The 13,653-nt window shown below is 38.9% G+C and overlaps 1 protein-coding gene across 3 annotated transcripts; it reads left to right on the top strand.

Annotated features, from left to right (window-relative positions):
- Nucleotides 1-267: 267 nt before the first annotated feature.
- Nucleotides 268-3,059, top strand: LOC130913814 (Golgi-associated plant pathogenesis-related protein 1-like). Of its 3 annotated transcripts, none has more exons than XM_057832688.1 (6): nucleotides 268-603; nucleotides 724-744; nucleotides 832-1,044; nucleotides 1,236-1,313; nucleotides 1,511-1,660; nucleotides 2,030-3,059. In XM_057832688.1, exons 2-6 carry the CDS (start codon nucleotides 738-740, stop codon nucleotides 2,086-2,088), a joined length of 507 nt encoding a protein of 168 aa, XP_057688671.1. In that variant the 5' UTR covers nucleotides 268-603; nucleotides 724-737; the 3' UTR covers nucleotides 2,089-3,059. The 3 variants fall into 3 exon arrangements, with proteins under 3 accessions (XP_057688671.1, XP_057688673.1, XP_057688674.1); XM_057832690.1 differs by having other exon boundaries at nucleotides 270-603; nucleotides 835-1,044; XM_057832691.1 differs by having other exon boundaries at nucleotides 272-603; nucleotides 2,007-3,059.
- Nucleotides 3,060-13,653: the final 10,594 nt, after the last annotated feature.

The raw sequence follows: 13,653 nt of genomic DNA, 5'->3' as shown, positions 1-13,653 counted from the left end.
AGTTATTTATTGAGGTCCAGGTACTTTGGAATTTTCTCTATGTCGGTTAACAATCAGGTCTTTTGTGTCTTAAACCCAACACTCAACAACTACGCTGTGATGACATAGGTTCTTTTTTTGCAGTAGTTTTTGCTGCAATGTGGCTTCATCATTCATCTGTGCGTGTGTCTACGCGTGTGTGGGTGTGCTTATGTGTGCACAATATTGTTTGCTGAAGTTAAAGCAGAAGCTCTTTTGTGGTCAGAGAACTTGGTTGTACTTGTGACAAGGGGTGGAGCACAGATAAAGCCACAAAACTTGTTTTTATCTGTGGTTGTCTCAATTACATTTAAATATCAAACAAAGTAGACTGCTACATTCGTTTCCTAAAATAGAGAATAACACATACCTGTCATCTACATTCAGATGTTTTTTGATTACTTTCTGTACTTTGCAGGTGCAGAGTGAATTGATTGACAGTACTTGAAGAACAATATGCAAAGGAGGCAGCTGTATGATCCTGTTGGGGTTGTAACAAGCAACCTGGGTGGGTCTCCGCCTCCACATCTCGAGCACATAAATATCAAGACAGACGAATTCATTTGTGCAGTGGCTGTTTGACATGTAAGTATCGCGCTCCCATCACTAACAGTTTCTCTTTACTTCTGCAATATTTTTATGATGTGAAACTAACAAAGCAATTTCTGTGTGGTTTGGTTTTGAAATGTATTTTTTCATCCTTAGTAACCACGAACACAATGGCAGGTGAGTACATCCATTTTTCAGGAATAATTTCTGCAGACTGCAGCCATTGCAAAGGAGCCTTTTATTGATAATTCATAATTTGATCAGCAGATGCAAGCTTTCAAAAGGAGTTCCTGGATACTCACAACGCCTACAGAGCACGGCACAACGCACCGCCTATGACACTAAACAGTGAGCTGAATGCTAAGGCTCAGAAATGGGCAGAGCACTTGCTGGTTTTGGGTGCTCTAAAGCACAGTGACAGCAGTGATGGCGAGAATATTTATCACAAGTGGAGCTCGGCCCGTATTAAATTAACAGGTGTATTTCCAATTCCTCACACTATAATCGGTGTTACATAATATTTAAGTGGTTATTGTTGCCTCGTGTTAACCCCTAAAGCAAATTATTACACATTACCTACCGTAATCATGTAAATGATTTTATTTATCTTGCTGCCTTTTATTGTTGTCTGCATGGAATTGTGTTGTGAGAAAGTCTGTCTTGTCTAGGAAAAGAAGCTGTTGACTCGTGGTACAGTGAAGTTAAGGAATATAATTGGGGAAGGCCAGGATATCAAAGCAATACAGGTAAAACAAAAAATTGGGCAAAACAAAACTTACGGATTACACAAATGGGAAAAACATCACTTCCGCATTAGAAATACAGAAGTTAACATTACCTACTTCTGTGTGCGTGGAAATTAGATGTACTGCAGTTTATCTGTATAAAAAGGGTTGGCATAATGCCAGCGTCCTTATTGTTGCCGCACATGTTTTGTTTGCAGGTCATTTTACACAGGTTGTGTGGAAAGAAAGCACCCAGCTGGGAGTTGGTTTGGCCACTGATGGTAACACAGTTTATGTTGTTGGGCAGTATCGACCTGCAGGAAACATCAGCATGGAGCAGTACTTCATTGAAAATGTCCTTCAACAAGGTAACTCATGAGTTACCCACATAATGCTGTTTAACGTGCACGCAGCACAGTAGAAAACTGGCTGGCACATCTACCTCCCAGCTTTTATGAGGTTTAGGTGAATCTAGAAGTGCATGTTCATTCCGTGGTAGCATTGGTTTTGTATTTTCTTTTTTTTAAAGGAACAATTTAATGTATGTAAATATACTAAGGGAGTTTGCAGTACCTAATGCATTACAGCACATGCGGAAATACATTTTTCGGAGAGGGTTGGTGGGGATCATCGAATGTGCTTGTCATGCTGAGCCTGAGTTACCATTAGGTTTAAAATGAAAATACCTGAGTATATATACTGTTCATTTTACAGCATGAGGGATGTGCATTTTATAGCTGGCGGAGGACCCACTGGTGGTGGCGAGAACCCAAAGGACACCTGCATACTGTGGTAGAAAACCTTCAATGTTGTACTGGATTCAAGCCTGCGTATGAAGACATGTATTGTGTTTTAAAAATTGTAAATGATTTTTTATACTAACAAAAAGACACGTTGTGGTCTGGGAAATAAATAATCTAGCACTATGGCTTGGTGATATTGCCTAAAAACGAAATCTCCATTTTTTAAATTTTTTCCTACAAAAAAATTGTGAGTCACAATTTTTCTACCCCGTACTTTTTAAAGGGAACAATAGGTACAAATGGCAGAGAAAACTCAAAACAAGTTTTACTTCATGCCTGGCAATCCTATTCAGTGTTTTGTTTGTGTGTTAGTAATTGCCGGCAATAAAATTAGAAAACAATTATGTGCGTATGCGACGTAAGAAGAAAAAAATGGCTCTCCATCAACAGCCGGTTGAAATTGTTCACTTGAAACAGTCTGCACTAAGAGCCGTTTAGTTCGCAGTCAACACAGGTAAGCAGGCAGAGGCAGGTCTCGCCTTTAATGTATATTGCATATCTCATGGATGCAAAATATGTGCTATAACAAGAAAGGGGGTGGAGGGGTTGGGTGGTTTCGAATTATTGTGAACTTTTTCAACCCTCCACAATAATAATTTTTAAAAATTATTTCATCAAACCAATGTATCACTCCTATCTAGAACATACAATAACTGCATGAATTAATAGCAACAATATGTTGGGTTATCACAAACAATTTAATGAATATTTCTGTTATTGTTGTATTTACTAAATATAAATATTATATATATGAATATTTGTTATCGTTGTATTTACTCAATATAGAATAAAATTGATTCATACAAGAGCTGACAATTACTTTGCATGTGAAGCTTTTATATGTATACAAAATCTGTTTCAGAAATAAATTCTTGCATTAACCATTACCAGTCTATGTCTGTGGTATGGTCCATTTTCAGTTGTGGGGATTGACTGATTTATGCCTTGATGAGTCACCGAAATGTTTGGCATATTCCATTAAGGTACACTGATTTTTTTACATTAAACCTATAATTTTTTAAATATGGTTTCCTTGTTTTTTGGGGGGGTTCAGATGAGTGGATGTCGTGAATCCCTTTGAGACATTTGTCTATAGAAAAAAAATTGATTTGACTAATAGGCTGCCATTGGCCCTGATAGATAGCCAATGAATTTTAACTGGGAGGGTTGGCAGCTGATGATCATGTTTCAGTGCCATAAATGGTGATAGAAGGCCGATACATTTTTACAGTGACAACTATCGGCCCTGCCAGTTCAAATCACCGACAATGGCAGCCATTGAGGTAACAGACTGCACACGTCAAAAAAATTGCAATCTGTGTTCTTCCTCTACACTACATTACGTATCCACTTTAGATGAGCAACACACCTGACAATTGTTAGTTTCCCAAATAAATTGGCTGATTTCAACTGCTAACATGCCAAACAAACAGGTATTGTTCACCTGATTGAAAACAAGAATATTTTGGTGTGTTCGTCTGAATTGTAAAGATTGAACATACAAAGTTTGACATGACAAATACTGTACAGTACATGCACACGACATCTACTCATATTTGGAAAAAAGATTTTAGTTTTTTTGATAAGGCTACATATTTGATTGAAATATACAGTGCCTTGCAAAAGTATTCGGCCCCCTTGAACCTTGCAACCTTTCGCCACATTTCAGGCTTCAAACATAAAGATATAAAATTTTAATTTTTTGTCAAGAATCAACAACAAGTGGGACACAATCGTGAAGTGGAACAAAATTTATTGGATAATTTAAACTTTTTTAACAAATAAAAAACTGAAAAGTGGGGCGTGCAATATTATTCGGCCCCCTTGCGTTAATACTTTGTAGCGCCACCTTTTGCTCCAATTACAGCTGCAAGTCGCTTGGGGTATGTTTCTATCAGTTTTGCACATCCAGAGACTGACATTCTTGCCCATTCTTCCTTGCAAAACAGCTCGAGCTCAGTGAGGTTGGATGGAGAGTGTTTGTGAACAATAGTCTTCAGCTCTTTCCACAGATTCTCCATTGGATTCAGGTCTGGACTTTGACTTGGCCATTCTAACACCTGGATACATTTATTTTTGAACCATTCCATTGTAGATTTGGCTTTATGTTTTGGATCATTGTCCTGTTGGGAGATAAATCTCCGTCCCAGTCTCAGGTCTTGTGCAGATACCAACAGGTTTTCTTCCAGAATGTTCCTGTATTTGACTGCATGCATCTTCCCGTCAATTTTAACTATCTTCCCTGTCCCTGCTGAAGAAAAGCAGGCCCAAACCATGATGCTGCCACCACCATGTTTGACAGTGGGGATGGTGTGTTCAGGGTGATGAGCTGTGTCGCTTTTACGCCAAACATATCGTTTTGCATTGTGGCCAAAAAGTTCAATTTTGGTTTCATCTGACCAGAGCACCTTCTTCCACATGTTTGGTGTGTCTCCCAGGTGGCTTGTGGCAAACTTTAAACGAGACTTTTTACGGATATCTTTGAGAAATGGCATTCTTCTTGCCACTCTTCCATAAAGGCCAGATTTGTGCAGTGTACGACTGATTGTTATCCTATGGACAGACTCTCACACCTCAGCTGTAGATCTCTGCAGTTCATCCAGAGTGATCATGGGCCTCTTGGCTGCATCTCTGATCAGTTTTCTCCTTGTTTGAGAAGAAAGTTTGGAAGGACGGCCGGGTCTTGGTAGATTTGCAGTGGTCTGATGCTCCTTCCATTTCAATATGATGGCTTGCACAGTGCTCCTTGAGATGTTTAAAGCTTGGGAAATCTTTTTGTATCCAAATCCGGCTTTAAACCTCTCCACAACAGTATCTCGGACTTGCCTGGTGTGTTCCTTGGTTTTCATAATGCTCTCTGCACTTTAAACAGAACCCTGAGACTATCACAGAGCAGGTGCATTTATACGGAGACTTGATTACACACAGGTGGATTCTATTTATCATCATCGGTCATTTAGGACAACATTGGATCATTCAGAGATCCTCACTGAACTTCTGGAGTGAGTTTGCTGCACTGGAAGTAAAGGGGCCGAATAATATTGCACGCCCCACTTTTCAGTTTTTTATTTGTTAAAAAAGTTTAAATTATCCAATAAATGTTGTTCCACTTCACGATTGTGTCCCACTTGTTGTTGATTCTTGACAAAAAATTAAATTTCATATCTTTATGTTTGAAGCCTGAAATGCGGCGAAAGGTTGCAAAATTCAAGGGGGCCGAATACTTTTGCAAGGCACTGTATTTGTTTCTTGACAAAGTCTCGGGTTACATTTCACAGTAACACAGTGGAATAACTCTTACATTACCAATAAAATTCAAGAATACTCTCTAAATGCTGTTTTGTTTTATGTCCTAATCTAAAGTCTTGAGATGTACTCATCTGTGTTTAGTTCATCTGGTAACATTCAACAACAGGAAATCAAAGTTTAGAAAAATGCATGGAGAGGAACAAGTCCCAAGAGTCAAAGCATACCACATCAATCACTATTTATATAGCTGTTTAGCATAACATTAATAACAATAACATTAAGAAAGGGATGGGTAGATCAATCAATCACTCTTTATTTGAAGAGGCCCCTTCACACAAACATTACATCACAAAGTTATTTCCACAATAAAAGCGGGTTCAACAGACACCTACTGTGTATGATGACAAAAATGATGATGACAGTTAAACTGTGAGGAAATACCAGAACCAGGGTGGCCAAAATATTCCACAAAGGGTTCAGGTTTTTATTCCAACTGATCAAGAAGACACTTCACCAATCTGGTGCCTCGCAAGTGTAATCAGTCATTCAATTCCAGCCAGTTGATGCCCTTTACAGCAGAAACCTCATTAGCTAAACTATGCTGCATCGGGTGGAAGAAAAACCTGCACTTGCAGTGACCCTTGAGGACCAATTAGCCCTGTACTAGAGCCAGAATATGCCAGAAAGTACGGGGTAACAGATATCACTTTATGGTGCAAGAATGGGGAAGCTAGTAACATAAACATGACCAAACAAAATGCCAACAGCAGCAGCATCATCAAACACAATATATAAAAGCTGGGAAAATAATTCAACACGTTCTCTTTGCCAGAGGTGAACTGAGTGTTGAAATTGTCTGCAGCCTGTCAGTCCAGCAGTACAAATGTAGAGGCTTGTACGCAGACCCCATCCTTGCCAAATGTGAGAGCCTTTTGGTTCGTCCTGAGGGGAAGTGAAGCTCCAGGGCATTGCTTCACCAAACGTTCACCACTCAAGGCCTCATTGGCCAAGGCCAAATGTTAAACAGTGCCATCTTGTGTTCAGATGGCCATACGACAGCTGTTGCCATATTCAACTAAATTGCCATTGAATAAAGCACAGTTCGACGTTTAGCATCTAAAGATAAGTGCAAAGCGATATGAGAATGTTAGATGAATGAAATGTTATATGAAAGAAATAGATATGATTAAAAAGATTTACATACATGCACTATGTACAGTGGGGCAAATAAGTATTTAGTCAACCACTAATTGTGCAAGTTCTCCCACTTGAAAATATTAAGAGAGGCCTGTAAATCTCAACATGGGTAAACCTCAACCATGAGAGACAGAATGTGGAAAAATAAAAACAGAAAATCACATTGTTGGATTTTTAAAGAATTTATTTGCAAATCATGGTGAAAAATAAGTATTTGGTCAAAAACAAAAGTTCATTTCATTACTTTGTTATGTACCCTTTGTTGGCAATAACGTTTTCTGTAACTCTTCAAAAGCTTTTCACACAGTGTTGTTGGTATTTTGGCCCATTCCTCCATGCAGATCTCCTCTAGAGCAGTGATGTTTTGGGGCTGTCGTTGGGCAACTTTCAACTCCCTCCACAGATTTTCTATGGGGTTGAGATCTGGAGACTGGCTAGGCCACTCCAGGACTTTCAAATGCTTCTTACGAAGCCACTCCTTTGTTGCCCTGGCTGTGTGTTTGGAATCATTGTCATGCTGAAAGACCCAGTCACGTCTCTTCTTCATTGCCCTTGCTGATGGAAGGAGATTTTCACTCAAAATGTCTCGATACATTGCCCCATTCATTCTTTTCTTTACACAGATCAGTCGTCCCGGTCCCTTTGCAGAAAAACAGCCCCAAAGCATGATGTTTCCACACCCATGCTACACAGTGGGTAAGGTGCAATTCAGTATTCTTTTTCCACCAAACACGAGAACCTGTGTTTCTACCAAAAAGTTCTATTTTGGTTTCATCTGACCATAACACATTCTCCCAGTCCTCTTCTGGATCATCCAAATGCTCTCTAGCGAACCGCAGACAGGCCTGGACGTGTACTGGCTTCAGCAGGGGGACACGTCTGGCAGTGCAGGATTTGAGTCCCTGGCGGCGCATTGTGTTACTGATAGTAGCCTTTGTTACTGTGGTCCCAGCTCCTTGTAGGTCATTCACTAGGTCCCCCCGTGTGGTTCTGGGATTTTTGCTCCCCGTTCTTGTTATCATTTTGACGCCACGGGGTGAGATCTTGCATGGAGCCCCAGATCGAGGGACATTATCAGTGGTCTTGTATGTCTTCCATTTTCTAATAATTGCTCCTATAGTTGATTTCTTTACACCAGTGCTTCTCAATTATTTTCTGTCACGCCCCCCCAAGGAAGACGTAAATGTTTCGCGCCCCCCCAAACTCTCTGCCGCCACTGTAAATAGTATCATTTGTCTATAAAATTACTATTATAAATACGCATCTGCCTAACATTGTGTCCTTTTTTTCTAATAAAGAAAAAAGTAACATAGATCAACTTATAATAAAGTATAACTTTATTTACATTGTTTTGTTTGTAACAGAGAAGACTTGACGTGCATCAATTTGCCTGAATTAAAAAAAAAAAAATTCACATCCAAACTAAAAAATACACTCAAGGTACATTTTTGACCATTTGTTACAGAAAAATAAAATGTAATAAAATCAGTAAATAATACCAAATTAAAATTGATTAGAAACATTCACCCATGAGGACAATGTGCCAGAAAATTTGACCGAAAAAACAAATCTGAATAAAAGGGGGAAAAAAGTGTCCTTGGACAGGACAGTTTTTATTTTTGCTGCTCACAGTATTTACCTCCTTTGCAATGGTGTGGAGTTATTTTGCAATTAGCATGCTAACAATGCTCACTGGCTTACTGATATAACACTGAAAAAGCAGGACGATTGTTGGCAATATTCGGCACGTTTTCACTGAAAAAAATCAAGCGGCTTAACAATGAGATTGGGGTCTAATGTATTTAAGTGGCTTCTTAATTGATTTGGCTTCTTGCTGTCTGCTATAATTATTTTTAGACACAGTAAACAGTGGTCTTTCATCATCACCCACTGTATTAAAAGTCAAAGCTAAAAGGCAAACGGCACGAAAAAAGCGCATTCACGGCGGCCGAGGTAGAACCGTAGGTGAGGGCGGTCGTCGTGACGATCCCAAGCCGAAAATGGCACTTCTCGGGCGGCGACGTGAGAACCGGACAAGACAGTGGGTCGCTGCGTGAGTGAGTCCGGTCGGAAACGGCTTTCGAAAACGGCGGTGGCACACTGCTCTTCATATCTGTTGTCTGTGTGTGCTGAGTGCTCTTCCTTAGTTCAAAAATACTGCGCGCACTCTGAAAATGAGAGCGCCACTGCCACCTACTGAGTGGATGTGCAAGTACACTTTATTCCAGTACGGCAAAAAAAAAACAAATGTTCCCCGAGGTCACATGCGCCCCCCCTGGCATTGCTCTGCGCCCCCCCAGGGGGGCGCGCCCCACTATTTGAGAAGTACTGCTTTACACCAAGCGTTTTACCTATTGCAGATTCAGTCTTCCCAGCCTGGCGCAGGTCTACAATTTTGTCTCTGGTGTCCTTCAACAGCTCTTTGGTCTTGGCCATAGTGGAGCTTGGAGTGTGACTGACTGAGCTTGTGGACAGGTGTCTTTTATACCGATAATGAGTTAAAACAGGTGCCATTAATACAGGTAACGAGTGTAGCCTCATTAGACCTTGTTGGAAGAAGTTAGACCTCTTTGACAGCCAGAAATCTTGCTTGTTTGTAGGTGACCAAATACTTATTTTCCACTCTGATTTCGAAATAAATTCTTTAAAATCGAACAATGTGATTTTCTGGGGCTTTTTTCCACATTCTGTCTCTCATGATTGAGGTTTACCCATGTTGACAATTACAAACCTCTCTAATCTTTTCAAGTCGGAGAACTTGAACAATTGGTGGTTGACTTAATACTTATTTGCCCCAATGTAGTTAAATCGTGTTAATTTACACTACCGTTCAAAAGTTTGGGGTCCCAAACTTTTGAACGGTAGTGTAAGTTGCTCCATACACGTGCATAACACGCTGTGCATAGGGCCCAATGTTGTGTTTTTTTTTTTTTTTTTTTTTTTCAGTTTTAATATATATATATATATATATATATATATAATATATTTGGCTATGACATCAAACATATTTTTAAGATCATCAAAGCAATACAGTCCCCACTTTAATCACTAATTTTTTAAAGCAATGTAATATTCAAAGATTAAGCAAACAAATATCAAAGATAACGCAAGTAATCTGGATGTCTCAATGATGTTAGTAATGAATTTTTTTAATGGTGAAGTTATTCTATGTAGGTAGGTAGCTGTAGAAGTGTAGATGGGAGGTGGGGACTGGCTTGTCAACGTGGTAACACAAAACTTGGCTCGAATTACTTCCACAAAAAAATCCACTAAACCATAAGTACACTTAATGTATATTATCTAGCACATCTGATTTGACCGACATTTCGATGCTTCCTACAAAGCATTGTTTTTTTTTTCAGCTTTCACATTTTACAATGAAGTATGTATGGGTGTAACCTCTTTTCAACAAAAAGTATGCCCTGACATCCTGACACACTTTGATGGGATCTTTGCTTTGGTGTGTGTGTGTGTGTGTGGTAGGGGGGTGTATGTTAGCAACAGAATGTGGGCCTGGCTGAATGCTGCTGAATTATGGAAACTGTAACATGATCTGAGTGATTCAGTGGTTCTCTTAGCTGGCATACTGTACATAAGCCCAGCTGTTCCCTTCCAAAACCTGTCCTCCCTACAACTGTTTCCATACAATTTATTCTTTGCCATGTAATGTTCAAATTTATTCAGGATCACACAAATGAATACAGATCTCAATTAAAGCCAAACATTTTGTGATGGTAAACTACAAAAAGGCCAAACTGACTTTTGGTTTTACCACACAAAAATCACTTTATTCAATGCAGCATTAGCGCCTGTGTGCAGCATCAATTCAGGGTGTGTCAACGCCAGCCGGGATGGCATCTGTTTCCTTTCAAGTATTGATCTGACTGCTGGGGAATGACTGCCGCAGTACTCTGAAAGATGCTGAGTCACAGAAGAATCACTAGATTTTCATGTCAGTGTTAGCCATACTTAAGATTGGTAGCCTAAAATGGTACTGCAACCAGGATCAAGATATTGAAGAGCATAACCTTTGGGCTGCCAGATAAGTGCTTTGCAATCTATTTTTTGGTGTTATTGCTCCTGGTCAGCGTTCTGTATCACAAATGGTTATCATACTGTTAAGCAAAAGATATTAAGGCAAACAAACATCAGGCTGACATTAGCAATGGTCATGTGAAGACATAGCATGTGTAGTCCACAAACTGTCTATTGCATTCCAAAAATACCTATGATCATGTGAAGACACAGCATGTGTAGTATACAACCTATGTCTCTTACATTCTAAAAATTATATGAGTACAGTCTTCAATTCAATGAGTGCAGTCTTCAAATGTAAGGTTTTCAAATACAATTAGATAATCCTTTTTAGTGAGGTAGTTTAACACAAAGATTCAGTATTTTTAAAAAGGTGAGTTAAACTCCAGGATAGTTTTTATCGCTATGACCAGAGAGGTACTTCTGGAACTATTTTTCCTCAACATAGAAGTACACTGTGGAATAAATATCTCAAATGGTAATGCATTGACAGCATCCACAAAGACAATTTTATTCTTCCATCCAATTTTAATTTCAATTTCCTGACACCAATTTACACGTGTAAAGACGCTATCTTTGCCCCAGTCAATCGACCCCCATGGTAAACAACGTAGCATGAGCATTACAACTTTGTTCATATTCCAAATGGCAGTTTTTCATACATTTAAGTAACACAGGAAAACTCAAAAATGCATAACCTGTCGATGAGAAATCGAGCAACTTTGGCATTTATTGTCACTTTTTTTTTTTAATAGTTGTATCCTTAGATGTAAGGCATTTCCAATGCATATCCTTGTCTTATTTCTTATTTTGTCATGACTGATTTGAGATTAGCAACTTGTTTTTTTCTGCTCTAGTGGTAGACGGCTTTGTTTATTCAGACTGTGAAAGTTGTTGTAGCTTTAGTTTAAGTAGCCTACAGATTACTGATCTCTGGCAACCTGAAAGCAGACACTAAATTGTGATCCCGTAATTGGATGATTGGTAACGGGCAGGACAGCAGTTGTAAACACAAAATCAAAACAATGACAACTAAAAGACAATTTACTTTTTAAAGGCGAAAAGCTAGACTTAACCATCAAGAACTACATTATAAATATTTCCCAAAAACATGTATCTTTTTATGTCTATTGATATATTAGGGTCATTTAATGAATAATTGAAGTACAATTCTTAAATATGGCTATTTTGAACTGAAAGTAAAACTACGTATGAATTTCTTCCCGGTTCTGTCGATTCACGTGAAATGTATTAATGTTTAAGAGAATTAATAAATTAAGCATGCTTTTTAAACCTAAAAGGTCAAACTTAAGGAAGCAATAACTTTTCGGTAAAGGCCCAATGAATGAATACAATTCATTGAAAATGCATATCATGTATCTGAGATCCAGGATCTGATTTCATCATTCCATTTATTTACTCCTCTGAGTACTAGTTTCCCTTAAAACGTTTTCAGTGAGGATAATAGACGCTCTAACATGTGGCTCTTTTCATTCTTTTGCTCTGAACTTAAATTAGTTTAGTCACAACAATTCAATTTGCTGCAAGCCCTCACAATCCCAATTGATTGGAGATCTATTTCCTTCAATGGTGGCCAGTGAGTTAAATGATTTTTGTTGACCAAGACTGCTTCAGAATTAGACCACCGGTATGTCAAAATGAGCCTTACAATAAAACGTACTTAATTTGGATGTATCTTTATCAAGTCTCTCAGTGACATTGTCATTTAGAGAGAGGTCTTTGTGTGTCATAGACTGCAAAATAAAAAAGGTGACCTATATAGCCTTTCATTTTAGACAGGTGGTGCCTATACAGAGGGGTTAAAGTGGGTCGGAGCCCTCAGGAGCCGAGCTCCACCACCCCGTAGCTGAGCTCTGTCTCCTGAGTCATATGAACAAATAACTAAATTAAAACTGGCAGTAATGCCCATAGATTGTATATAAAGGTAGTGCCGCAGACTAGATATTATTTTTGCATGCACTGACTCCCTCCTATGTAAGCGCTGACATGGTCAAAAAATCAGAACGCAGCATCCTCCTCTGTTGACCCCGCCTTTTCAACACGTAGCATCTACCAAGTCAGTCAAACCACCAGTGTTTGTTTGAATGTTTCCACGGGAGTCTAAAACGGCGATTAAACCAAAGGAAGTGAAGAACAGTAAATTTACTCACATGAAGTTCTGTTATTTTCAAAAATTAATCAGGTTAATAAGAAGAATCAAATTCTTAAATGCTTAGATTATATGCCTTGTGTAATGGCAAAACGTGAATGGTTATACCGGTTAGCTTAAAAGTAGAGGCTGTGGTTCAGGCTGGCGGGATTGTTATGAATGTCATCAATATATAACTGCTGGAAAACCTAATCTGTGTGTTAATATCTGATTATTTTGTTGTCAAAGAGCATGACGAAAACGGCAAAAACGGCATCACTTTTCACACTTACCTGTGTGTCTGTATACTGTAGGTTTGGTTTTCACTTTAGTCTTTGTTCAAGTTGCTGTGTTCTGCGGTTACTTTGCTGTTTCTTTGTCTTAGCCATATTAGATTGCCATGTATTTTCCCCTGTGAATCCGGCCTGTATTTCTCTTTTTAGAATACATGTGCATAATGTTCCCTACAATGCTGCAACACCATTTTTTGAGCAAATGTAAAATATTTCATAAAGGTTGAAAAGTTACCTAGTGTTGCTTTAACCATTGTATTTGCAGAAACACCTTAACACAGACTGAAAGAATATTTTCAATATTTATAGGGGCCACTGTATATGGAGTCAGCCAGAGTTGATTAAGTCGAATTATTACTTCACATTCACTGGAGATCAGCCGATAGATATGCATGGAATGCATAAACAAGGTTGTTCTAAACGTTGAAGGTCCACGGAAAGCTTACGACACGTTTTTAACGCATAGAATTCTTCCAGCCCGGTGTGAAGGGATTCATTGTCATAGCGACAACAACCTGAGAGAAATGTACTCCCATCCCCCCAAGTCCTTGGAAACAGGTCCATGGAAACTGCAACATAAGTAAAAGCAACGTGTTTTTGCATAGAATCAGACAAACCATTTAAAACGTAATCTG

The sequence above is a fragment of the Corythoichthys intestinalis genome, chromosome 3, assembly GCF_030265065.1.
Source record: "Corythoichthys intestinalis isolate RoL2023-P3 chromosome 3, ASM3026506v1, whole genome shotgun sequence".
Classification (NCBI taxonomy): Eukaryota; Metazoa; Chordata; class Actinopteri; order Syngnathiformes; family Syngnathidae; genus Corythoichthys; species Corythoichthys intestinalis.
The sequence above is the reverse complement of the archived record's forward strand: the minus strand, read 5'-3'. Positions and strand labels throughout refer to the sequence as shown.

Bases quoted from the DNA above. Each gene is read 5' to 3' on its own strand.
- LOC130913814 (XM_057832688.1), top strand. The intron at 1,314-1,510 runs GTAAAACAAAAA...TTTTGTTTGCAG, and splicing joins AGGATATCAAAGCAATACAG to GTCATTTTACACAGGTTGTG. The intron at 1,661-2,029 runs GTAACTCATGAG...TGCATTTTATAG, and splicing joins TGAAAATGTCCTTCAACAAG to CTGGCGGAGGACCCACTGGT.